At 45.6% G+C, this 27,522-nt stretch overlaps 1 protein-coding gene across 17 annotated transcripts in view; it reads left to right on the top strand.

Annotated features, from left to right (window-relative positions):
* TACC2 (transforming acidic coiled-coil containing protein 2) overlaps positions 1-27,522 on the top strand; it is a 228,785-nt gene that overhangs the window by 27,197 nt on the left and 174,066 nt on the right. For 11 of the 17 annotated variants that reach the window (XM_081534314.1, XM_081534285.1, XM_081534304.1 and 8 more), the window contains exons 3-4: positions 2,599-2,658; positions 14,765-14,877. In XM_081534314.1, the coding sequence (XP_081390440.1) occupies positions 2,599-2,658; positions 14,765-14,877 (173 nt within the window). The remainder of the gene's footprint in view (positions 1-2,598; positions 2,659-14,764; positions 14,878-27,522) is intronic. The other 6 variants (XM_081534324.1, XM_081534276.1, XM_081534222.1 and 3 more) reach the window with 2 other exon arrangements.

The raw sequence follows: 27,522 nt of genomic DNA, 5'->3' as shown, positions 1-27,522 counted from the left end.
TTTTTTTTTTTTGGTGAACATAAGTTTTCATTTCTCGGACATAAAGCCCAAGAGTGCAGCTGCTTGGTCATGTGGTAACTGCATGTGTAGTTTTATAAGGAACCACTACACCATCTGCTAGAATCCCTGAATCACTTTACATTCCCACCAGCAGTGTCTGAGTGAGCCAGTTTCTCTGCATTCTGGCCATCAATTGGTATTGTCAGTGTTTGGTGTTGACGTTCTGATGTGTCTGTTGTGATATCTCATTATGCTTTTAATTTGCACTTCCCTGATGACTGATGATGTTGAACATCTTTTACATGCTTATTACCATCTGTTTATTCACTTTGGTGAAATATCTGTGTCATTTACCCATTTTCTAACTGGATTTTTCTTACTGTGGAGTTTTGAGAATTTTTATAATGTCTAGATACTGATCGTTTTTCAGATTGTCGTTTGCAAGTATTTTCTCCTATTAGTAGCTTGTCTTTTCATCCCCTTACCAAGTTCTTTTACAGAGAAGCTTTCAGAAGGTACAATAGATCAGTTTTTCCTTTTATAGTTAGTCTTTTGGTATCTTCCCTAAGCTGAGAAGAATTTCTACCTGAATATAGACAGAGTTAAAGTAGCTTATATTTTCTCTCCATTACCTATACTAAACCTCACCATCCAGAATTGAAGGCTGGTTTATTTAGAATAGAAATGAAACTGGTGCAGCAAGTGGAGGGTATTTTTGAAAGGCTCTTGCTATATATTAATAGCTATACCTATAGCTGTATCTCTATACAAAGCGCTTTCTAGAAAGGTGATGACAATTTATATGTCTCTCGACAGGATATGAGGGCCCATCTCACTATATTTCTGCAAGTAGTGACTATTTTAGTGCCTTAGATTGTTATTGATTAGGGAGAAAGATGTGCAGAGGTTTAAAGACTCTCACCTACACTCCTCATCTTCTGCCAGCTCCCAACCCCAGGCTCCCCCCTCCAGGCCCACCTTCCTGGAGCAGATGGGAGATGTTTTTCTGGCACCACAATTTTTTACATTTCCAGCCTCAGCCAAGTGTGACCCAATGGAGCATCATGGGTTGCCTTTAGGACTCCAGGATCAGAACAAGGCTTGCCTTCCTGGGAGAAACAAATGGAAATTAAGCACAAGTACATTTGGCTTCAGATAACAGGGTCCCTCATGGGGCAGAGGCTCCAGTCCCATCTTTCCACCATCTCCTGGATGTCTCTGCGTGGATGACTCACTGTTACCCCGAGCTATTCAAAGCTGAGCTCGGCTTCCTTCCCTGATCCTCCCCTCTGCATTCTCTCTCTTGGGTACCATGACCTACCCTACCATTCAAGACAGAAACCTGGGAGTCACCTCTAACTCCACCCGTTCCCATCCTCTGCCTTTAATACGTCACCCTATGATTGATTGATTGATGAGTGGACTGGCCATTTAGTTTTCCAAATTTCTCTCTAATCAGGACTGCTTTTGATTGTGAGAGACAGAAGCCCATCTCCAGCGGCCACAAGCAGAGAAGGGGCTTATCTGTCCTAAAGAATTGAGAAGTCCTCGGAGAGGGTCTAGCTGCAGTAGTCCCTGGGGTTCAAAAGATGTCACTGGTGATCTCTCCTCTCTGGATTTTGCTCTGCTTTCCTCTCTGACGCCCTAGTCCTCAGGGAAGTGCCCCCAGCCCTGTAGGCAGCTATTCGCTTCTTCCAGCTAATGGTCCAGCCTCTGATCAGCTCTCTCTAAGGAATCGGATGGGCCCTGATCTGTCACGTGCCCTCTCTGGCTGGGATCAGTCGCTGTGTCCTGGAATGTGGGACAGCCTGAGTCAAGTCCCCATGCCTGGTGGGGAAAGGTGGCTCCAGGGCAATGACAGTCCCATCAGTGTAGCTTAGAGCACTTTCTCAAAAGACAAAAATGTAGCATATATCCATGTGTTAGAATACACATGGCTATACATGTGTACACACATGTATATAATACACATATGTATAGGTATACATGTATATATACACGTGTGTATCATGTATATATCATATATACATGTATGTATATGTATATACATACATATCATGAATATCATATATCCATATAATATGTGTTAGAAGTCCTGCCTTCTAACAGCTTTTTTCCTCTCCGTTCCCATCATCACAACTCTATATCCTCATAACTGGGTCACTGCAAACACCTCCAAACTAGTTCCTCTGCCTCCACACCCTCTCCCATCCCACCCTTGCTCCCAGTCTTCTCTCTCAGAAGCTTTTTCTCTGTGAAGATGCACTTGGAGGTGCCTGCATCCTGCTTACAAGTGAACTCCTGGAGGGAAAGATGCAGGTCCCGAATGAAGCTCTCTTCACAGATTAAGGACCAGGCCTTGAGGACCAGCAGCATCACCAGTGCAATGGATGAGAGATGGGTCTTCCTACTCCTGCCTAGTCCTTGCCTCCTTCAGACACCCTCGGGCTGCAGGTCCCTCTCCTTCTGTTGTCTGATTTCCCCTGGTTACGGTGGGCAAGGTGGGAGCACCTCCAGCAAGTTAGGGTCTCTCTCTGGTTCTTGGGAGGATTGCCATTCCCTGTGGCCCATCCTAACAGCAAGATACTTTGCTTTCAGCAAGAGGACTCTGGCTTGAATAACGTCATCCTGTGGCCTCCAAACCCTGAGCCTCTGCAGGTACTGAGAGACATGCTCTGTTTGGTTTGCTGTCAGACTTCTAACTAACCTCTAATTGGTTGCAGACTTTTGGCGTGCTGTGTTTGTTTGCATTTTTAATTTTTCTCCTCCTCTTCCTTCTCCCATTGCCTCCTCCTATCCACCTCAAATAAGTGATAAAACACAGTAGAAATCTGCAATATATGTTTGGATTTTTAAAACTAACATTTTGATGTGTCTTGCCAAACATCTGGGCTTCCCTGGTGGCTTAGTGGTAAAGAACCTGCCTGCCAATGCAGGAGACGTGGGTTCGATCCTTGGGTCAGGAAGATCCCCTGGAGGAGGAAATGGCAACCCACTCCAGTATTCTTGCCTAGGAAAATAGCATGGACAGAGGAGCCTCATGGGCTATGGTCCATGGGATCGCGAAAGAGTCGGACATGACTTAGCAACTAAACAACACCAAGATCTGGCTCGGTTGCTATGCTATGAGACACTGAATGTGGCTTATGTTCTCAAGGTAATGGAATTGCCAATCCTTACCCTTCCAAACATTTCTGCTTTGATTTCCTTTATCTTGGAGGGAGGCTGAGTATGGGGTGGTGGCCACCCTTTGCCACCAGTGGGCAAGCTGATTTGTCCTAAGGAATATTGCTTTCCCAGTGTGGGTGTGCATCGTGCAGCTGGCTGAGTCCCCTAGTTTGAGCTCTTCCTGAAGTGTATGCCATTCGTTGGGAAGGAGGGCAAATTGGGGGCTTTGTCTCCCTTTCACGAAGATTTTTCCTGGAGACATTGTCAAGGTAGATGTGTGCTTATGGGTGTGTTCAGTGTGAGGTGATAAAATGTAGCCTGCTGTGACATCCCCACACCCAGAGGGAGGTGTGTTAGTCACCCACGTGCTGTGTTCCTTGCCTTAAGGAAAGAGTAGCTCCATTCACCACGGGTGGCTTCCTGAAGGTCTGCTTGATGCTGTTGATGAAAATAATCAATAATAAGAAAAGAGTTTTATTTGAGCCAAACTTAGGACTAGCCCAGAATCCCAGCTTCCCAGATTACTCTGAGAAACTGTTCCCGAGAGTTTTCAGAGGAGGCATGACTTGAACTGGTTAGATTTTTTTTAAAATTTTATTTATTTATTTGGCTGCTCTGAGGGGTCTTAGTTGTGGCATGCGAACTCTTACTTGCAGTATGTGGTATCTAGTTCCCTGACCAGGGACTGAACTCAAGCCCCCCGCATTGGACCACCAGGGAAGTTCCTGATTGGAGATTTTAAAAAGAAAGTTGTGGTTGCTATGTTGAGCATGGTCTTTAGGGGGCAGAAGGCAGGAGTAGAGAAGGGACATTGATGAAGAGGCTATCTAGAGGTCAAAAAGATAGATGATTATGGCCTGGAGTGAGGTATTAGGGAAGAGGGTTCCTGGATTGGGGATGTATTTTGAAGGCAGAGAGAAATGCTTAATGAGGGATCGAACCTGGGGTTGGAGGGAAGAGCAGAACCAAGAAGGAGCCCTAGGTGTCGGGCCTGAGCCTTTGGGTAGAGGGGAATGTCATTTGCTCAGATGGGGAGGATGGGAGGAGAGGAAATTTTAGGGAGAAGGGAGAAAATCAAAGGTTCTGGTTTGGCATAAAATCTGAATGCCTATTGGGAGCTACAGTGAAGAGATCTAGTGGGCATTTGGATACATAAGAGATGGGGCCTGAGATGTATATTTGATTATCAGCACAGGTATTTAAATCCATCCTACTGGACCTCTGTCCATGGGGTTCTCTAGGCAAGAATAATGGAGTGGGTTTCCATTTCCTCCTCTAGGGAATCTTCCTGACCCAGGGGTGAAACCCGAGTCTCCTGTATCTCCTGCATTGCAGGTGAATTCTCTACCTGTTGAGTCACTGGGAAAGTCCATTGGGAGAGAGTGAGGGACTTGATTAATTGGAGATGCTCCAACATTTAGACATAAGCCCAGGGGGAAGTGGGAGAACCAGGGTTGGGGGGGGATTTTTGGAGTTGAAGCTGGTTAAACACAAAGGAAAATGAAGGACCTAAGAGATCATGAGTGTCAAGGAACAGACAGGGTACAGTGGCAGCAGACGCTGCTGACGAACAAGGAGCAGACAGCTGTCCATTGAGGTGACGATGTGGCAGCCATATGAGGAAAGCCTCATGTTGCCCTGCAGGTCCTTGACAGGCACAGCTCCAGTGAGGACAGGGATGCAGGTTGCAGGGGGCAGATCTGATGCGGGAATTGGAGATAAGGAAGTGGAGAGAGGTGTGTAGGTCATCCAAGAAGTTTTCCTAAGAAAAGGAGCAGAATATTGGGACAGTAGCTAGTGGAGAAAGTTGCCTGGAAGCTTTAATTAAAGAATGAAGACGCTAGATGCCCGTGTGCCAGTGGGCTTGTGGAAGAGAGACAGGGATCAATGGAGGATGGATGAGGGAGGTCAATGGAAAGAAGGCTGACCTTGAACGTTTGAGAGAGAATGGGGCTGGAGCAGAAGTGGGCTTAGAGGAGAGACATTTCCATGAACTAGGGGAGAGAGGACAAAAGCAGATAGGGCTGGGATGGCTGATAAGGTGCAGAGAAAGGGGTGCATGTGGGGGGGGTGTGTGTGGAGATGAGGTCAGAGGAGGCAGGAGGTGTACTAAGTATGGAAGCTGGGGACATAATAGATACCTGGGGGGCTGGACCTTCACGTAGTCACTGAAGGAAGCTGGGTACGAGCCATGGCAGGACCTTTCTTCGTAGTCTCTTGGCAGTAGGCCAGCAAATTAGCTTAATGATTTTTTTGCTACTGGCATTTTTTGGAAGCAGCTGATGTGTCAAATTAATTATTCACTGTTTTATCTTAAGAAGTCAAGTTTAATAACATCACGGTTGTCCTGTATCTGGAATCTGCTCAAGAGCACCATTATTTCTTCCTTCATCAGCAAAAACACTATTCAAACCCTGAAATTTAGTGGCGTGGCCTTGGTTTCTTGTCTGTATTCCCAAGGGAAGAGAAGTCATTGTTGGGGAAATTCACACACGCAGATGGGACCAACTCCATCCATTTATTGAAGGTTCCTTAGTGACCGAGGCCTTTTGACCTTAGAGGAGATTCAGCCCCTCCTAGATGCTGAGTCCTGCTTGTTACTCCCGCTCCTTCTCCCCAGTGACTGACTCACTGAGGCCTCCTGGCAGGCGGACTGCTCTCAGGAAGCCCAGAGCAACCACAGCTGCTAAAATGCACAGCTGTGACTCAGAGGCCTTTCCTTCCTGGTGACTCGTCTTCCTGTGGGCATCAGACATGTTGACTGGGAATGAGAAGAAAGCCGTATGTCTAACCTAGGCTGTGGAGGGGGACTGGCTTGGGGGCGGAAGGGTACAGGGCAGTGGGAGGTCACTAGAGTGAGGAACACTGAGCCAAGGGCAGCTGAGCGACCTGAACCTGAGCTGCTGACCAACACAGCAGTTCGTCTCAGGGTCCTAATGAGTGTGTCCTCTTTGGAACAGAGGTGGAGGTGGCGTGGTAATGAGGGTGGCCTCCAACCAACATCCACGAAACCGCCATTTTGGGGTTTCATGCATCAAGACTCTCACAGAAGGATTTATGGTAAGATAAGGGCCATGTCAGCCCACAGCCCCAACACCTGAAAGTGGTCATGACAGTGATTCAGTGTTCTTCCTTGAGTGTGTGGTTCTGGGGAGCCCTGCAGAGAAACCTGAGCTCTGAGCACATGGATTCCAGAGCAGAAGGGCAACGCTCATGCCACCCTGGTTTACCACCTCTGAACTTCCTCTTGCCCTTGGGGCTGTCATGGGACCTGTCTGTGGCTCTGACAGCATGGGGAAGAAAAGAAAGACAGTCAATCCTGTTATTATTAATATTATGGCTTGACTTAACAATATATGATCATTAAAAATGCTCTTTTAAAGCAATTCCATCATCTGGATGTTTCTGTAGTTTGAAAAAATGGATTGTCAACTACAAAAACTGTGGTCAGTGCTATGAAGCAAGAAGATGGGTACAAGGACACCTGAGCTGGCCCTGGGTATCCCGGAAGACTCTCTGGGGGAGCTGGAGGGTGAGCAGGAAACAAGCAGGATAAGGAAGGTTGAGGGCAAGTCACTGTGCAGGCCTCTCCAGCCCAGACCTCACTGGGGCAGGTCTTTCTGGTTCTGGCTCAGGGCCCATGAGGCAGCTGGTCTGAGGCTCATTCCTGAAAGCGACCTCAGCACTGTGGCTTCAAATTCTCTGACATCCAAGGAGCAGAGGACCAGGAGGACAAGAGAATCTGTGCTATGCGAGGCACCCCAGGGCATGCTTCCACAGGCTGAGGTCAGCTGTGGCTCAGGCACTGTGTGATTATTATTTTGCTTTTAGGTAAATGGCTGCTAAGTATCTGCATGGGCTTCCCTGGTGGCTCAGATGGTAAAGGATCTGCTTGCCAGGGCAGGAGAGGAGGGTTCGATCTCTGGTTCGGGAATATCCCCTGGAGAGGAAATGGCAACCCACTCCAGTATTCTTGCCTGGGAAATCCCAAAGACAGAGGAGCCTGGTGGGCTGTTGTCCATGGCATGGCAAAGAATCAGGCATGACTTAGTAAATGAGCATGCACACAGGCACACAAGTATGTGCATATGTTGTTTAAATCTACAAATGCCTGGGATCCCAAGTTCAGCTTGGAGGGAGTCTATTTCCTGAGGAACCCAGGGCACTCAACATTATGACAGCACTGGCAGAACAGCATCTTCTAATAGTCTACTGACAGTAAGTGGGCACCTGGGATGACTTAAGTGTGCCTAATGAGAAATAAATTGAACAAAGACTATTAAACAGCATGACTGCAATGCTGGTAACAGTGGAGAGAGCCTATTTAGTATGACGTCTGATGGCCCAGCCCAGAGGGTTGGTGCTAATTTTTGCTGGAGTAACTATTAAAGTTTGTGAACTGCATGGCTCCAGGTTTGGCCGGATGCTGCTTCTGAAGAACAGGATTAACTGTTTTAACTCCAAGCTGAGAAAGGCACTGGGGCTCCTAGTTAACGAGTTCTGAATCAGTTTCTTCTTTATAATTATAACTAACATATATGAGTGTCTGCTATGATCTAGTCTTGTACCTTGTGCTTCACACATATTATTTTATTTAACCTTTGAAACAACCCTGTAAATATGATCCCTCTTTTCCAGATATGATACTAGAGGCAGAGAATCTGAAGGCTTATGGCTAAATATACACTATAGATTGGCTTTGAACCACTGCACTTGGCTTCCTGCACCCTTGTTCTTTTTTCTTTTATTTTTATTGGAGTATAGTTGCTTTCTTGCACCCTTATTCTTTTTTAAATTTTGCTTTTAATTGGGGGCTTCCCTTGTGGCTCAGCTGGGAAAGAATCTACCTGCAGTGTGGGACACCTGGGTTTGATCCCTGGGTTGGGAAGATCCCCTGGAGAAGGTAATTGGAAGATATTTGCTTTACAATATTGCATTGCTTTCTGCCATACACCAACATGAATCAGCCATAGGTGTACATATGTCCCCTCCCTCCTGAACCTCTCTCCCAGCTCCCACCCCATCCCACCCCTCTACATTATCACAGAGCACCAGATTTGAGCTCCCTGTGTCACACAGCAAAGTCCCACTGGCTATCTATTTGACATATGGTGATGTAAATGTTTCATTGCTACTCTCCCAATTCATCCCATTCTCTCCTTCCTCCACCTTTATGTCTGCATTTCCATTGCTGCCCTGCATATAGGTTCATTAGTAGCTTCTATCTAGATTCCATATATATGAGTTAATATACAATAGTTGTTTTTCTCTTTCTAACTTACTGCACTCTGTATAATAGGCTCTAGGTTCATCCGCCTCTTTAGAACTGACTCAAATGTGTTCTTTTTTATGGCTGAATAATATTCCATTGTATGTATGTTCCATAACTTCTTTATTCATTCATCTGTCAATGGACATCTAGGCTGCTTCCACGTCCTAGCTAGTGAAAACAGTGCTGCAGTGAACATTGGGGTGCATATGTCTTTTTCAATTATGGTTTCCTCAGGATATATGTCCAATAGTAGGATTGCTACGTCATCAGTTCAGTTCAGTCGCTCAGTCGTGTCCAACTCTTTGTGACCCCACGGACTGCAGCACGCCAGGCTTCCCTGTCTGTCACCAACTCCCGGACCTTGCTCAAACTCATGTCCATTGAGTCGGTGATGCCATCCAACCATCTCATCCTCTGTTGTCCCCTTATCTTCCTGCCTTCCATCTTTCCCAGCATCAGGGTTTTTTCCAGTGAGTCAGTTCTTTGCATCAGGTGGCCAGAGTATTGGAGTTTCAGCTTCAGCATCAGTCCTTCCAATGAACACTCAGGACTGATTTCCTTTAGGATTGACTGGTTTGATCTCCTTGTAGTCCAAGGGACTCTCAAGAGTCTTCTCCAACACCACAGTGTTGATGCTTTTGAGCATCAATTCTTTGGCCCTCAGCCTTCTTTATGGTCCAACTCTCACATCCATACATGACTACTAGAAAAACCGTAGCTTTGATTATACAGACCTTAGTCGGCAAAGTAATGTCTCTGCTTTTTAATATGCTGTCTAGGTTTGTCATAGTTTTCTTTCCAAGGAGCAACTGTCTTTTAATTTTATGGCTGCAGTCACCATCTGCAGTGATTTTGGAGCCCAACAAAATAAAGTCTGTCACTGTTTCCATTGTTTCCCCATCTATATGCCATGAAATGATGGGACCAAATGCCGTGATCTTAGTTTTTGAGTGCTGTGTCATATGGTAATTTTATTCCTAGTTTTTTAAGGAATCTCCATACTGTTCTCCCAGAGAAGGCAATGGCAACCCACTCCAGTACTCTTGCCTGGAAAATCCCATGGATGAAGGAGCCTGGCAGGCTGCAGTCCCTGAGGTCGTGAAGAGTCCAACACAACTGAGCGACTTCACTTTCACTTTTCACTTTCATGTATTGGAGAAGGAAATGGCAACCCACTCCAGTGTTCTTGCTTAGAGAATCCCAGGGACGGCGGAGCCTGGTGGGCTGCCGTCTATGGGGTCGCACAGAGTCAGACGTGACTGAAGCGACTTAGCAGCAGCAGCAGCATACTGTTCTCCATAGTGGCTGTATCAATTTACATTCCCACCAACAGTTGCACCCTTATTCTTGAATCAAGCGTCATGCTACTTTAGCATAGAAAGGAATAGATGTATTAAAGAAATTCTAGAGGAGCAAAAAATAAGATTTATATCTGTATTTCAAGTACAATCATGTAAAAATATCACAGGACATTATGGTCCATCTGACAACTCCAATTCTGAATAAAGGGACTCTGCTCCATTTGGACAGTTTTTTTTTTTTTTCCACATTGACAAAGTTCTCTTGTCACTCACTGGGACAGGCAGGCCGGGGATGATTGGGGTCCCCAATTTATAGACAAAGAAATCAGCTCCAAAAGGTGAAATGATTTGGGTTTTCTGACTTTATCTCTCTCTCTTTAAACCACATTGATACCAAAATATTAAGCACAGACAAGACGTTAATACTGAGCAGTTTTTTGAAGTCCCAAAGGTTTTCCTCTCCCCTCAGGCTCCAGATGTCAGAACTTGTGAACTCCAGCATCTTTGAGGTTCCCGGGTCCTTTGGGGATAATTCTTACCACTTTTGATGCCAACAATTTTGAGGAAGGGAAGACAGATATTATTTATTGAATGTTATCTCTTGTTCATTCACTAAACTGTAAGTTCCATGAGGGTAGGAACCATGATTCTTATTCTAATTAAACGTTTTATCTGGAAGTATTTTCAGATTTACAGAAAAGTTTCAGAGATAATACAGAGAATTCCCTTACTCTTTCCCTCAACTTCCCAGAAAGTTAGCATCTTACACCATATCTTTTAAAATATATTTATTTATTTATTTATTTATTTATAATACATCTATGTTTTAAAAATATATTTATTTTTGGCTGCACTGGGTCTTCATTGTTGCACACAGATTTTCTCTAGTTGTGGCAAGCAGCGGGTGCTCTCTATTTGTACTTGTGGTGTGCGGGCTTCTCTTGCAAAGCCGAGGCTCCAGGGCGTGCAGGCTTCAGTAGTTGTGACCCATGGGCTTAGTTGCCCCGCAGCCTGCGGAATCTTCCAGGACCAGGGATTGAACCCATATCCCTGCATTGACAGGCAGCTTCTTAACCACTGGACCACCAAGGAGGTCCACACCGTATCTTTTAAAAATCTTCTGTATCAACCTGAAGTCTAGACTCAGCCCTTCCTGAATGTGAGACGGAATGACCCAAACCCCCACGCAAACTCGATTCTCTTATTTTCTCCACCTTCTCAGGGTAGAGTAGGGGTTGAAACCCAGCTCTCTCTGACTCCAAAGCTCGTTCATTTATCCTACCATATTGCACCATGTTTCATGAGAAAGCGTTCCATTTGGGTAAGCCTAAAATTCCACCTGGGGGCCTCCTCCTTGGCCTGACAGAGTGCCTCCAAGGGGTGCGAGGGAGGTGAAGAAATGTTTGGGATGATCTAGCAGAACTGGTCTAAGCCTCTGCCCTCGCTTGACAGGGAAGATGGGCGGCCCACCGCCCCTAGCGCAGAACATGTGGTCCCCCTCCATATTTGGCAGCCTGGCAGTTGTTTCTGAAATCCGATTCCTAATGCCATGGGGATGACCTTTGGTCTACTTCCCAGCATTCACCTGCAGTCACACTGCTCCCCAGAAGCTTGTTCCAAGAGTGGGCGACTTGGCAAGACACCCTGGTCATGATCTAACCATGTTAATTAAACCTCTTTATTGGCATGACCAGTAAGCTGTGGTCTAGAGAGGTGGAACACATTTAAGAGGTAAGGTCAGGGGAATTTTTCTTTTTTTAGTGGGGAAGCACTTTAGCTTTGGGTAAAGCGTATTTTTCAGGACTGGAAAGTTGTGACTGTTTGAAGACTGCTTTTAAATAAACCCAGAGCTCTGGAGTATTCCTGAGCCAAAGAAAGGCTGTTTGTTTACTCAAGCAATGGCAGCAAAGGAAAGATTTGAAGAAGCAACCTGACAAGTCTGTTTGTCCTGTGGAGCGTTGCCAGGTTTTTTTTTTTCTTTCCCAGCCTGCCATTTGGAAGTGTAAGGGGTAACTTTAGAAACGTATCCTGTTTTGTAGTGATGCCTGTTGACACAACAGACCCCTAGGAATCCTATAAGCCACTGGGCTTAGTACTGTTGCTAGGATGGGGATACTGGGTAGGGAGGGGTGGGGTGGGGAGAGGGGGAGGGACGGGGGAGGGAAGAGCTCAAAGGCACTGTGGGAAATGAGGCAGAGGTGAGAGCTCCACGGACCGAGTGTGTGCCCCTCGGTTTGCAGAAGTGGCTAGCAGACTAAACAGGAATGATGTATTTTTCATACATTCAACAAGTATTTCTGGAATGCCTCTCTGTGCCAGGGGACTATTCTGGGCATTGACTCCAGGCCTCTGTACCACAGTGTTCATAGATGTGCAGTTGTTTTAGTTCCTTGGAGCATGGCAGGAAGATGATGGGAGTCATAGGCAACTATTTCCACTGCCTGGTGAGGCAGCATAAGGCAGGGCGTCACGGACGCCAAACCATCTGAGTCCAAGTCCTGGCTTCACCGCTTCCAAACCGTGTGATTTTGGGGCAAGTGGCTTAACCTTTCTGTGCGAAGTGATCCTAGCAGTAAAATAGGGTTGTGGTAAGAATTGGATGAGTTCAAATATGTTACACACTTTAAAAAATAGTACAGGCTACCCCGGTTGTCCGCCTTCTAAATGTAGAGCATTCCTAGGAAGGCTTTTGTAAGCTGATATGGCCTAAAGCAAAGAAGTGATTACCTTAGGACTCTCTTGCTGATAGATGCACAAAATAAACTGGATAAAGCGCAGGTGCTCACAGACATAGTTCAGAGATATGGTGATTTGATGCTGGGATGTTGAGTGTGGCTCCCAGGGAAGGAGCTTGGTGGGGCCACTCTCGCTGCTGCTAGGCGTTCATGCTGTCTCTATACCAGCTTTGCTGCAAAAGAAATGCTGAAAGGTATTTTTGCTTTGTGTCTTTTCAATAAAAGCGAAAATCCTCTTGGGATTTCTTTTTTAAAGAATTGTTTATTTATTTATTTTATTTTTGTTTGTTTGCCCTGGGGTCTTGGTCACTGCACTCGGGCCTTCTCTAATTGCGGTGGGGCGGGGTGGGGGTGGGGGTTAGTCTTTATTACGTTGCATGGGCTTCTCATTGTGGTGGTTTCTCTTATTGTAGAGCAGGGCTCTAGGCGTGTGGACTTCAGTAGTTGCAGCACGTGGACTCAGTAGTTGTGGTGCGTGGGTTTCAGGAAAACATGTACAGATCTTTTGTAAAAGAGAAGTGATGTAAAGCGAGCTTGAAAAATAGTGGAGACGTGTATGTGGCACATAGAAAGTGTTCATGATAATGTCTGCTCTTATTATTATACCAAAAAATATGCTATGTAGGCATTGGGTGTTATTATTGTGGAAAAAGTATTGGACTTCAAGGCAGGAGACCTGGCAAAAGCTCCTTAACCTTCTGTTTCTGAAAAGTGAAAAACAGTATTTTACCTGCCTGCTTAGCACACAGGGATTTTGTAAGAATCAGAGGATGTGAAATAACTTTGCCCAGTGCAGCGTGCTGTCCCCGTAGGTAGTACAACTGCCTTTATTTCTACTCCGTCTAGGTCTGTTTTTGCTGGAGAGAACTGCTGTTCTTCTTACAGATTTGCTTTCTATTAGGAGGACAGGTGGGGCTGAAAAGTGAGAAAGGTCTACCCTATTTTCTTCTCTGAAGACAAATCTGAGTCCTTGTCATATTTCCTTTGCCGGAGGAAATGGAGCACGTGGTCCCCTCCCCACTGTTGGTGAGAGCAGAGCTCTGCCTCCTGATTCCATCTGTTGTTTGCATCTGTCTGAGCTGTTAGACACATCAGTGTCTTTCCAGAATTACTTTAAATTACCCTTGATCCTGGAATAAAGAGCAGGAGATTTATCTGTTCAATTATTTGCAGATAATGTGGTGATTGAAAGGGAAGCCTGGCTGCAGAAGGTATTTGGAGCTGAGACCTGTATGACAGTTAGACAAGCAGGAATTGGGTTAGAGTTTTAAAAATTCAGGACCCTGATATGAAAATGTCACTCACTGTGTATTATGATTCTGGAGTCATCATAGTAAAAATTGTAAAGCAGGCACCCAAAGGTAGTAAGATTGTATAAAGAGCCTTCTTCAGAAGAGTCGGGGACACTTTGGAGTTGGAATTTACTGTGACTGGAAGTTTGTATTGTGTTGACACTGCTCTAGAGAGTGATTTCTGTTCAGGACTCACAGATCAGAAGACTGAGGTCCACAGGACAGAGCAGGGTGCTCATTACAGGGAATGGGTCAGCCAGCATGGAGGTCAAGCCAGCCTGAGGTCCACAGTTCCCCTCTTAGGTAAGGAAGAGACCCCAGCTCCCCGCCTCCACTGAGAAGCCTCTCCCTGGCTTTGGAATCATAGAGGATCAGGTCCACCAGACTCCCCTGCTGTGTGATCTTGGCCAGATACATAACCTCTTAAAACCTCTGTTCTAAGACAGTGGCACGAGTGCTGATAATACAGCTCAAAATACTTTAAATTTTTGTCTGGAGTGGCTTCATGTAGAAATTTGAGTAATGGGATGATAAATCAAAAATAAGCCCGTAAGAAGATTTACCATTAATTTTTTATTTTTAGTTAGAGTATAGTTGCTTTACAATGCTGTGATGGTTTCTGCTGTACAGCAGCATGAATCAGCTATATGGATATATTTGTTGTTGTTCAGTTGTCCAGTTGTGTGATGGGTGTCCCCAGTATGCTTTTTTTTTTTTACTGGAACAGTCAGCCTACTAAGCTCGAATCGCTGGTTTACTGTGTTTCTCCTCCATTAGGTGAGAGCAGGGCTTTGCTCACTGTGTGCCTCCAAAGCCTCGCTCAGCACCTAGCACAGTCTGTGCTCAGATGGACAGTAAGCAAAACAACAAACAAACAAACAAACAAAAACACCCCTGGCTCTTCAGTGCTGTGATCAGTGACCTATTGATAAAGTCTCTGTGTTTTCAAAGATTCCTGCTTGATTTCCTTTCCAATTTCTCTTTCTTGTGACCCAGAAGACTTCTTCGGCGCGAAGTCCAGGATCTGTGCAACCACCTGGGAGCAGTCAGAGAGTAGAAAGGAAGCCCGAGGAGGCACCCAGAGGCACAGACCCAGGAGGCCTGCCCAGGTAGGACCAGGTCCAGAGGCGTGACCCAGCCCCAGGCGTGTCCAGCTCTCGGCCTGCTCAGCGTTTGTTTTGCTCCATTTGCTTCAGAAATTTTATCCTAAAATCCATGATGTAGTTGTCGGTGGTGAGATGTTCCAAGCAGTGGTTCCTAGACCTTTTTGTGATTTGCCTAGACCTGCCTGATTGGAAAATTAATATTTTCCTGCCCAGAGATGCAATTAGTAATGATAGGCTTCCATACCACAGCATTCCAGGTCTTTTATCCTCATTCTCAGAACTTACAATGAAAAAGATCAAGGCTGCCAAGGGCCTTAGGAGGGTGTGGCTAATCTGTGGTTAAGCTGGAGTATGTATTCCAAGACAGAAGTCAAGGTGGGTTTCCAGAGGGTGAAACGGAGGATTCAAAGAGCAATCATCCAGTCCCAGAGAGGCTGGTGGATGAATTTCAGAAATCAGCAAGGCTACCGTGCCACAGTGGAACATGGCCAGTACAGGTGTGACCCACTGGTCAGTGGTTTCTCATTCTGACCCATAGTCGGGTCCTGATTTCCCCGTTGGGGCTATTGTTCAGCACCCACAGGTTTGGCATCATTCAGAAGCAGAGGGTGAGCAGATGTGAACACTCTGTCCCCCAAACACTGGAAGCAATGAATAATTGTGAGTTCAACATATGATCTGGTTAGAAAAACCCTCCTGAACAAATTGAAGCCCAGCTTCTGGGAGGCTGTAGTTACAGGCCTTAAAGGAACAAATGAACAAAAGCTGCAAGGACCAAAAACTCAAAATTCAGTGATACACACTGTCCCCCCTCCACGACCACCCCGCCACCCACCACCAAGTCCCTGTCATTGACTTTGGGTTTCAAAAGCTTTGCAATCACTTTTCATTTTTAAGAGTTTTAGCAACATGTTTTGCTTTGGCTTTTGAACTGTGGAAGGTCATGGGTGAGTAAGAGTGGCCCCTAGTGGCAGGAATTTCCATGCCTGCTGGTGCTATTTTCTGGGTGGCTTTGGTTACACAGTCCCTTGGGTCGCACAGAGTTGGACACGACTTAGCAACTGAGCAGCAACTGATTATGCGGTTTGAGGAGGAGGCACTTTGAACATCTTGCATAAACATTGGATTTCTTTAGGGAAATGATGATCATATGGGGCAGAGGGTTCTTTTTTCGCTGAGAGAGGCATGAACTTGAATGGCACCTTTGATCTCAGTTCTTTGCAAATGGGAGCCTCCTTTGTCTCCCAGAGTTCCATGGCTGTTCCGCCTTCGTGAACTTTTTTTTAAAAAAAATCAGGACAAAGGGTTTAATATTTGGCTCTAAGTTAACTGGATGATAGTCTAAATTGGCTCCCCGTGATCATGAATCGAATGATCTGGAATCCTACACAAGGGAAGTCACTGCTGGCTGATACCCAACGTCCAGCTCTTCCGTCTCCATCTTCATGCGGTTCTGGGATTCCTTGAGAGGTTTGGGAATTACCTGGCGGGGGCAGAGGGCCTGTGTCCCAGCTGGACTGGGAAGTAACAGCAGCTCAAAGGTCTTTCATTTCTTGTTCCTCAGCTTTAGTCAGTTAACTTTGCCTTGAAGACGAATTGTCTCTAATTGGCATGCAAATTGAACATAAGAGGTGCCTTCCAAGAGCAAGCTCAAAAAAAGCAACTTTCTGTTCGCAATTAAAAACATGATTCTCCTCCATGAATGTGCCCATGTCTATCGTGCAGGGCTCTGCACTAACTCAGAAACTAGCAAGAAGCTGTTGAGAAACAGGATGTTTACAAGAAGAGAGTGTGAGCCCAGGTTCCCCCTAGGTGATGTTTCATTGGGGCATCCACAATAATGATAATACTAGCATTTGATGTTCATTTTGCAGACGGGGCACCAAAAACAATGCCAAATGCTCTACGCATACAAGATGAAATTTTTTTTTTTCTTTAAATGAATTCATTTCCAATTGAGTCCTTACTCCACTAGGCTGGCGGGAACGCCCCTATCAGCTGTCCTTGGGAACCCCTCTCCTGACCTGATCTACTGAGACCGTCACCTGTCCCGTCCCACCGCATCATCACTGAGATGTCCACTGGCTCAGGCCCTGCTGTCCCTCGGGCCCTAAGACGGCTGCTCTCACAATACACCTGGCACGGGGTCGGGAGGGGGAACTTTGGTGAGGCTGGGAGCCCTGCTCATTCCCTTTGGCACTCTCAGCTCATCTCACCTCCAGCCTGAGGACACAGTCAGGAAGCAGGGAGGGAGGCTGGGAGATTCCCTACTTCCTATGACCCCTGCTCTCTCCTCATTGTCCTCGAATGCATTTATCTTCTCCTTTTCCCTCAACGGATAAGCCAGCATGTTTTTTTCAAAGGACACACTACAGATTTTTACAAAAGATAGAAAAAGCCAGTGACCTCAAACTGTTTCTGCTTTCTACTTGTAAAGCAGAAGGTCCTGCTGGACCTGGAGGCAAGAGAAGAATATAAGGAGAAAGGCATACATTAACATTGCCAATGATTAGTGGGGGGGTGGGGGGTGGGGAGGGGTGGGTGAGGAATTCCCTGGTTGCCCGGTGGTTAGGACTCTGTGCTTCCCCTTCAGGGAGCATGGGTTCAATTCCCGGTCCGGGAAACTAAGATCCTGCTTGCTGTATATATATATATAGCCAAAGATTTGTCCTTCTGCACAAGCCGTCATCTCTCCTCTCCAGGGGAGGAAATTGAAGCTTGGAGCACTATGCCATCCAAGCCCTAGTGGTAGAAAGTCCATGGTATCCCCCTGGAATCTCTTCTACCCCCTGAATACACAAAAACGGGTTCAACCATCCCCAAAGTGGTTCGTTCTTCATCAGATAGGGAGTCCCCTGAGTTCAGCTGCTTTGCTTTCCAGTTGCCACAGGGTGTCGCTGTTGTAACTTAGCCCCGCATTGGCCAAACTTGTGCAGAGGCTGGGCGGAGCCTCCCAGGTGCCCCGCCTCCCAGGTGCTCCGCCCTGCCTACGTCCCTCGGCTCTTGAGCTTGAGCCCCGGTCCCCACCCACGATGAGCGCAATCCTAGGCCACTCCTTTTACTGCTCATCGGTGTCCACCCCCGAGCGCAGCTGCCCTGGAAACACATCTGGACTGGTTCCAGCTCCAGTGTCCAGTCTCTTGGAGCCCTTCCGCTCCTGGGGTACCAACAACCCTTGCCTTTTAAACACTCAAAACATGATGGATCTTATCATGCAATCTTTCCCCAGATAATGAAGCCATTAGGTTGTACCAGAGGAAATTACAGTTTTGGCAGGTTAAGGAAGATCTTAGATAGTGGCCATTTCCTGTACTTCACCATCATACTTGCTCATTCTCAGAGGCAGGCACCAAGCAATATTTCAGATATTTCAGAGATAACTGACCTTTCTCAAGGAGGGTCCCTAAGAGATTCCTAGGTGAACTTCTGGCACCACTTTGTCCCTGAAAGAAGAGTGGAAACTCAACAGCCAGCAGTCTTAACTGCTCTTCTTTGGCTCAAATGTGAGCAAGCATCAGAATCACCTGCAAGGCTGGTTAATACCCTGGTTGCTGGACCCATCCTCCAGAGATTCTGATTCAGTAGGTCTGGGGCCAGGCCTGAGAATGAGCATTTCTGACAGGTTCCAAGGTGCTTCTGGTCCAGGGATTGCTCTTGAGAAGCATTGCATTATGCCAGAGATCTGTGTGAGCCGCAGGTCTGTGCTGTTGGGGTCCTGGGAAATTTGAACCAAAGGGATGACTGTAGAGGCCATTCCAGGTAGGGGCAGAGTTCCCAATTGGACCTCTTTGAGGCAGAGCAGGAAGTGAGCCCAGACCTGGGGGTAGATGTTCACTAAAAACAAGGCTGGAGAAGTGACGCCAGATTGAGGAGAACTTGGAGGTCAGGGGAAGGGTTGAGATTTTATCCTGCAGGTAACAGGAAGCTGGGGAAGTGCTTTGTGGTTGGTTTGTTTGTATTTAAACAGGGGTTTATGTGTGCAAGCAAAGTGTTCCGGGAATTTAGAGCCCGATTAATGCACTGGAGCTGGGAGGCTGGAAGGGCCCTAGGGGATGCTCTTTAGTAGAAAGATGGTGGCTGGGAAACCATCCCAGGGGAGAACCTGTTACTGAAGCAAACTCGGGTCTGCTTGCTGCACTTGCAGCAAAGCCAATCTGCTGACACTGAATTGTGGTGAATGAAAGCACAGTGTTTGTTTCAGGCCACCAAGGAGGGAGAATGGGCATCTAATGCTCAGAAGATCTAAACTGCCTGATGGCTTTCAGAGAAGGGATTTTAAAGGCAATATTATGGATGAGGGTTGATCAGCTCATGAACAATTTTCTTACAGGTTGATGGTAGGTAACAGGGTGATGCTATGACAAGCCTAGACAGTGTATTAAAAAGCAGAGTCATCACTTTGCCGACAAAGGTCCATATAGTCCAAGCTATGGTTTTTCCAGTAGTCATGTTTGGATGTGAGAGTTGGATAAAGAAGGCTGAGCACCAAGGAACTGATGCTTTCAAACTGGTGCTGAGGAAGACTCTTGAGAGTCCCTCAGACAGCAAGGAGATCAAGCCAGTCAATTCGAAAGGAAATCAACTCTGAGTATTCACTGGAAGGACTGATGCTGAAGCTGAAGCTCCAATACTTTGGCCATCTGATGCGAAGAGCTGACTCATTGGAAAAGATCCTGATATGGGGAAAGACTGAGGGCAGGAGGAGAAGGGGGCAACAGAAGATGAGATGGTTGGATGACATCATTGACTCAGTGAACATAAGTTTGAGCAAACTCCAGGAGATAGTAAAGGACAGGGAAGCCTGGCGTGCTGCAGTCCATGGGGTTGCAAAGAGTCGGACATGACTGAGCAACTGGCAACAACAACAGGGTGATGACTGTGGAATCTCAGTCACTAGCTTTCTGGTTCCAACCAGTCTGGTGTCTACATGCTTTTGGTCAGCACGCAGTCACCATCCTCCACCAGGATATTTTTCTTTATATCCCTTCAGGAGGAACCAGGAGTCCTGTGACTCAGTTGTTCTAATAATCATTAACTGCTTGAGTCTGCTCTTTGGAATTCAGGGAAGGTCAAACAGGAGGCAGGGAACAAGGGAGTGGTTTGTACCCAGAAAGGCCCCACAGAGTCTTCCTTGGTTTCAAACCCACAGAACCTGGAGTTGATCTGGATGCAGGCAGAGGAGATAGAGTCTAAGAAGATGCTAAGGTTCTGGATCAAGAACCTAAAAGAAGGATGCAATGTTAGAAACTAGAATGTCCAAAGTGACAACTGCTATAGGGAAACTGTCATCAATTTTAGACACATTGAAAAAAAGACCATCAGGCTTTCTGGGAACCCTGCTGGTATGGTCTTTATGTAAGCTGGCCCCTGGGGAGGAGTGACAGTTTAATGGGGTGATGATGGAGCGTTGTGGCCTCAAATGCTATAATATACTCATGGTGGCTTCTGTTACTTACACAAGTTATTCTCAGATAGCTTGGCTCATTCCCATGCTGCTGCTTCTGTGTGTGTGTGTGTGTGTGTGTGTGTGTGTGTGTGTGTGTGTGTGTGTATGGTGTGACTCTAAAACTATTTAAGAGCTTAGGAACAGATCAGGGTTGGGGTGAAATATTGAAAGACAGTAAGTGAAATCATAAGGGACAGTGTTTTCCTGACTTCTCACATCACAGGATTTACCCAGGTGTTTGTTAAGTATATAAATTCCTAGGCCCCATCCTAGTCCTTCTGAGTCAGAATCACTAGATGTGGAGTCAAGGAATCTTTGTTTTGAATAAACACCCTGGGTGATTGTTTCCAGCCAGGACATTTGTGAATAGTGATCAACTACCAGGTTCACCTTCTTGTGAGTTAAAATACCCAGTTTCTTGACCTCCTCCCTTGAAGAGGCTGATCTAGTAGGTTTGGGGTGAGGCCCCCAAATCTGTGTTTAATGAAAAGGCCATGTGACTCTCATAATAAATTTTGAGACACACTGACCCAGAGGTTACTCTCAGGCCAATAACCATAGCTGACTTTTGTTTGCTCTTCTGTGAAGTTTATATATATATATATACATATATATAAATGTATATATATATATACACAAAATGTATATACAAAATAAATATATATATATAAGGCTCAGAAATCAGGGATAATTAGCATCCATTAAACTCCTGCCCCCTCTTATTTTCTCCTCTATGTTTTTCTTTCACTAAATATCTATTGGGAATCCATTTGGGGCCTGTTTTTCTGAAAGGCATTGGAGACACACACATCCTAGGAGGCTGGGGACTTCGGATCCAGTGGATAAGTAGGTTGTAGTGAGGAAATCAGACATAGAAGTAGGAAACAAAAGGAAGACAGACCCTTTCAGGTAATGTCACAGCTCTGAAAGGCACCAAGTGGGTTGTTGTGATAGATAGTAAGGAAGAAGGGAGTGGCTAGTTTGGATTAGACTGGTGATTGTCAAAGTGGGGATCCCAGATCAGCAGGCTCCGCATCACCTGGGAACTTGATAGAAATGCTAAGTCTTGGGCCCTTCTCCAGGCTCTGGGGTGAGCCCTCTAGGTTGTTCTGATGCACCCTAAGGTTTGAGGACCGTTGGATTAGAAGGTCAAGGAGGGGGAATGATATTGAACTAAGTCTGGAATGACAGAAAGGGGGCAGGCATGGGAAGATCTAGGGAGAGGATCAGGCAGTGCAAAGACCTGAGGTGGGAATGAATTTGTTAGAGAAACTGAAGGAGGCTCGTGAAGGAAAAGCAGGAGGTGGGCAGGGGGCAGATCAGCCAGGCTTGGGCCTTGAAGGTCAGCTATGGTAAGACATCCAGATTTAGATAACATGAACCAATTGAACCAATATGTGTTTCAGCAGGACCTCTCTGGTTGCTGTATGGAGAATGCAAGGGAACAAGACTGCAGGCCAGGAGGTCTGAGGAGAGGCCTTTGCAGGACCCTGAAAGGTGCAGGGGTGCCTGGAACTAGGACAAAGAAACCCATCCTTCTTTTCATTATCTTCTTTCTCTGCCCTCCCACGGGAACCTCTGTAGATACATCATTCCTTGTTGCCTTCCCTTTCCCCAAGAAAGTTCAATCCCATAGGTATACTGTGGATGTCTGTGTCCTGTGGTCTTTGCAGGACCACAAACCAGGTGGTGCGGTGGTAAAGAATCCACCTGCCAATGCAGGAGACGCAGGACACTCGGATTCAGTCCCTGGGTAGGGAAGATCCCTTGGAGGAGGAAAGGGCAACCCACTCCAGTATTCTTGCCTGGAGAGTCTCATGGACAGAGGAGCCTGGCAGGCTACACTCCATAGGGTTGCAAAGAGTCGGACATGACCCAGTATCTAAGCAGATAAATATGCTCAGATGTAATATCTAAGATTATTTTTTCTGCCTCCTATGAGCCAGTTTTCACCGCTCTGTGGATGATACTGACCCACTGATGATGCAAAGACTAAGGTGATAATGGTGAAGATGGAGAAACATATGCAACTTTGAATATCTTGCATGTTTTGAGGCTAAAGATGCCAGAACTTGCTGAAGGATGGGATTTAGGAGGGAGAGAAGAATCAAGAAGATTCCTGAAGTTTGGGCTTGAGCAATTAAGTAAACGGAGACATTTGCTGAGATATGAAAAACTGGCCTGATCTGGTCTACCTGCCAAGTTCCATAGTCACAGACCCAGTGTCCAGGAGGAAGCCCTGTTGCTACCAGGTACCAGTCTAATGAGACAACGAACTGACTATCACAAGCCCTGTCTCAAACTAGGGGAAACTAGGGCGGCCCCGCAAATTCGAGAGAAAAGCAGTGTTCTCTGTTGTGCTTCACAGATGGCTCATTTCCTGCTGTATACCTGTGGTCTTGTGATTGATAATAAGAAACATATATTTGGTCTTCATCCCAGCCCTGGCACTGAGCTCCTAAGACCTTTGGAATTTCCTAAGTGATGAGAGCAATAAAGGTGTCTTTTGTTATGCTAATGAAACAACTTTTGGAAAGCACTTAAAAGTGGGGGCTGGCTGCCAGGGGAACCAGCTCTGTGATTGGAGGGTTGGGACCTTCAAAATTAAAAACTTCGAGGATCCTCTGTAGGGGACTTATTGTGCTGACTTTTTAAATTTTATTTTATGTGTTTTAAAAAATATTTATTAATCTATTTATTTTGTCTGCATCAGAGCTTAGTTGCAGTCCTGGGCTTCTCTCTAGTTGTGTCGTGGGCTTAGTTGCCCTGTGGCGAAGGGGATCTTAGTTCTCCATCAAGGACTGAACCCGAATCCCATGCATTGTAAGGCAGATTCTTAACCACTGGACCACCAGGGAATTTCCATGTACTGACTTGTTAAAAAATCATTTTTATTTTTTAATTTGAAGTATGTTAGGCACTCAGTCATGTCTGACTCTTTGCTACCCTGTGGAGTGTGGCCCACCAGGCCCCTGTGTCCATGGAATTCTCCAGGCAAGAATACTGAAGTGGGTTGCTAGTCCCTTCTCCAGGAGATTTTCCCAACCCAGGGATGGAACCGGGGTCTCCTGCATTGCAGGCAGATCCTTTACCATCTGAGCCACCAGGTGAAGTCTGGTTGATTTATAATGTTGTGTTAGTGTCAGTTGTACAGCGAAGTGATTCGGTGTGTATCTATATATACACAAATATATATAGGCTTCTCTGGTGGCTCAGTGGTAAAGAACCTGCCTGCCAATGCAGGAGATGGGGATTCAGAGTTCAGTCCCTGGGTTGGAAAGATCCTCTGGAGGAGGAAATGGCAACCGACTCCAGTATTCTTGCCTGGAGAATTCCATGGACAGAGTAGACTGACGGGCTACAGTCTATGGGGTCAGAAAGAGTCAGACATGACTTAGGGACTAAACAACACCAACTACTACACACACACACACACACACACACACACACACGTATATTCTTTTTCAGATTCTTTTTCCTTATCGATTATTTTTGAACTAAGGCCACTGCCTGCTGGTCAGTGGACTCAGGGCATAAACACATACCTTACCCAGCAACTCTGTGTGGATGAATGCAGGTGAGCTGAGGGGTTATATGAGGAAACTGAGGTTCAGAGAGGTTCAGGAACTAGCTAGCCCCCAGGTCACACAGATAGAACCTGCATGCTGAGGACTAGAATCCAGTCTGGTTTGATGCTACCCAAAGCCCAGGCCCACAATCATGAGGCTGAGTTCTCACAGGTGCCTGAAAAGATTTGTGTCCTGGTCTCCATAATTAGAAAGCAAACCTCAGTCTGTTTTAAAGAAGGTCAGTTCTCAGACGCAGAAAAAAGAAAAAGCAAAAAAGATCTGATCAGTTTTATGAGCAGTGGCCAGGGCCGGCGCCTCATTACCGGGCCGCGTGTTTCCTGAGCAGTGGATTCTGTTCCTTTAAACGAAGCTTTGTGAAGTCCGGGATCCTGGATCCCATAACAGGCTCCTGCCAAGGCAGGGTGTGTCAGGCAGGGCGGGGTGCGGCCAGTCCAGCTTCTGACTCACTATTTATCCCTGGCAGGAAGTAAACACGGGGAGGAGAGAGGGAGGGAGGGAAGGAGGGAGCTTGCTGACTTTTGACGCTGGCTGGGAAAGAAGGTCATGTGATGAGTTAGGTGTGTGTCTGCTTTCTACTCTTCTGGTTTCAACCCAGAACCTTTAAGAAGTCAAGAATAGTGCTGTTCCATTCTATAGTACTTGGAAAACAAAGGAAATTAGAAAGTAGAGGGGGGAAAAGAAATTACCACCTACAGCCAACTGTTCTTAACATGTTTGTGTGTTTCCCTCAGAGTTCTCTGTTTGTTTCTAGTTCTTTATTGATTGTGATAGCTCTGTTCATACATACATTTTATATGTCATTCAGTTCAGTTGCTCAGTCATGTCCAACTTTTTGAGACCCCATGGACTGCAGCACGCCAGGCCTCCCTGTCCATCGCCAACTCCCAGAACTTGCTCAAACTCATGTCCATTGACTTGGTGATGCCATCCCACCATCTCATCCTCTGTGGTCCCCTTTTCCTCCTACCTTCAATCTTTCCCAGCATCAGGGTCTTTTCCAATGAGTGGGTTAAGAAAATTATAAACTATTTTATATGAAAATAAATTATATATTTAAATATAAACATATTTAAACATGTTAATATAAATTGATAATATATTTGAATAATTGATAAGCTATTTTTAGAGCAATTTTACACAAAAACAATAGTACAGAGAATTCCCTGAAGCCATCCCTTCTCTGTGCAGTTTCCCCTTACTATTAAGATTTTGCATTAGTGTGGTACATTTGCTACAGTTAATGAACCGGTATTGATAATTATGAACTAGAATCTGTATTTTCCACTAACATGTACTCTTTGTATTATACACTGTCATGTGTTCACCATTATAATATCGTACGGGATGGTTTCCCAGCCTTAAACGCTTCCCGGGTTCCACTTATTCATCCCTTCCTCCCTTCTTCCTTTCCTCCCTCCCCTGGCAAGCATCAGTATTTTTGGTCTCCGTAGTTTCTTTTTTTCCCTATTACCTTTTTTTTATCGGTATAAAATGCATTCTGTTTAAGTATATAAATCTGAGCTTGATGAATATTTACACTCCTATGCACCTGTAATCACACTAGATCTATTTCCATCACCCCAGAACATTCTCTCATGTCACTTCCCAGTCAGTACCTCTGTCCTAGAATAACAACTATTTGAACTTCTACCACCAGTGACTAGTTTTGCCAGTTCTTGAACTTCGTAAATCAAATCCCTTTTGACTATACAGTGGAAGTGAGAAATAGATTTAAGGGACTAGATCTGATAGACAGAGTGCCTGATGAACTATGGATGGAGGTTTGTGACATTGTATAGGAGACAGGAATCAAGACCATCCCCAAGAAAAAGAAATGCAAAAAACCAAAATGGCTGTCTGAGGAGGCCTTACAAATAGCTCTGAAAAGAAGGGAAGTGAAAAGCAAAGGAGAAAAGGAAAGATATACCCATTTGAATGCAGAGTTCCAAAGAATAGCAAGGAGAGATAAGAAAGCCTTCCTCAGTGATCAGTGCAAAGAAATAGAGGAAAACAATAGAATGGGAAAGACTAGAGATCTCCTCAAGAAAATTCGAGATACCAAGGGAACATTTCATGCAAAGATGAGCTAAATAAAGGACAGAAATGGTAGGGACCTGACAGAAGCAGAAGATATTAACAAGAGGTGGCAAGAATACACAGAAGAACTGCACAAAAAAGATCTTCACGACCCAGATAATCATGATGGTGTGATCACTCACCTAGAGCCAGACATCCTGGAATGTGAAGTCAAGTGGGACTTAGAAAGCATCACTACGAACAAAGCTAGTGGAGGTGATGAAATTCCAGTGCAGCTATTTCAAATCCTGAAAGATGATGCTGTGAAAGTGTTGCACTCAATATGCCAGCAAATCAGGAAAACTCAGCAGTGGCCACAGGACTGGAAAAGGTCAGTTTTCATCCGAATCCCAAAGAAAGGCAATGCCAAAGAATGCTCAAACTACCACACAATTGCACTCATCTCACATGCTAGTAAAGTAATACTCAAAATTCTCCAAGCCAGGCTTCAGCAATACATGAACCGTGAACTTCCAGACGTTCAAGCTGGTTTTAGAAAAGGCAGAGGAACCAGAGATCAAATTGCCAACATCCGCTGGATCATCGAAAAAGCAAGAGAGTTCCAGAAAAACATCTATTTCTGCTTTACTGACTATGCCAAAGCCTTTGACTGTGTGGATCACAATAAACTGTGGAAAATTCTGAAAGAGATGGGAATACCAGACTCTCTGACCTGCCTCCTGAAAAACCTGTATGCAGGTCAAGAAGCAACAGTTAGATCTGGACATGGAACAACAGACTGGTTCCAAATAGGAAAAGGAGTACGTCAAGGCTGTATATTGTCACCCTGCTTATTTAACTTATATGCAGAGTACATCATGAGAAATGCTGGGCTGGAAGAAGCACAAGCTGGAATCAAGATTGCTGGGAGAAATATCAAAAACCTCAGATATGCAGATGACACCACCCTTATGGCAGAAAGTGAAGAACAACTAAAAAGCCTCTTGATGAAAGTGAAAGAGGAGAGTGAAAAAATTGGCTTAAAGCTCAACATTCAGAAAACTAAGATCATGGCATCTGGTCCCATCACTTCATGGCAAATAGATGGGGAAACAGTGGAAACAGTGGCTGACTTTATCTTTCTGGGCTCCAAAATCACTGCAGATGGTGATTGCAGCCATGAAATTAAAAGACGCTTACTCCTTGGAAGGAAAGTTATGACCAACCTAGACAGCATATTAAAAAGCAGAGACATTACTTTGCCAACAAAGGTCCGTCTAGTCAAGGCTATGGTTTTTCCAGTGGTCATGTATGGGTGTGAGAGTTGGACGGTGAAGAAAGCTGAGCACCGAAGAATTGATGCTTTTGAACTGTGGTGTTGGAGAAGACTCTTGAGAGTCCCTTGGACTGCAAGGAGGTCCAACCAGTCCATCCTAAAAGAGATCAGTCCTGGGTGTTCATTGGAAGGACTGATGTTGAAGCTGAAACTCCAATACTTTGGCCACCTGATGGGAAGAACTGACTCATTTGAAAAGACCCTGATGCTGGGAAAGATTGATGGCAGGAGGAGAAGGGGGATGACAGAGGATGAGATAG

Source organism: Giraffa tippelskirchi, chromosome 2 (genome assembly GCF_054371585.1).
Source record: "Giraffa tippelskirchi isolate mGirTip1 chromosome 2, T2T-mGirTip1v1.2.pri, whole genome shotgun sequence".
In the NCBI taxonomy this organism is placed as follows: Eukaryota; Metazoa; Chordata; class Mammalia; order Artiodactyla; family Giraffidae; genus Giraffa; species Giraffa tippelskirchi.
This window is presented reverse-complemented; position numbering and strand designations above follow the sequence as displayed.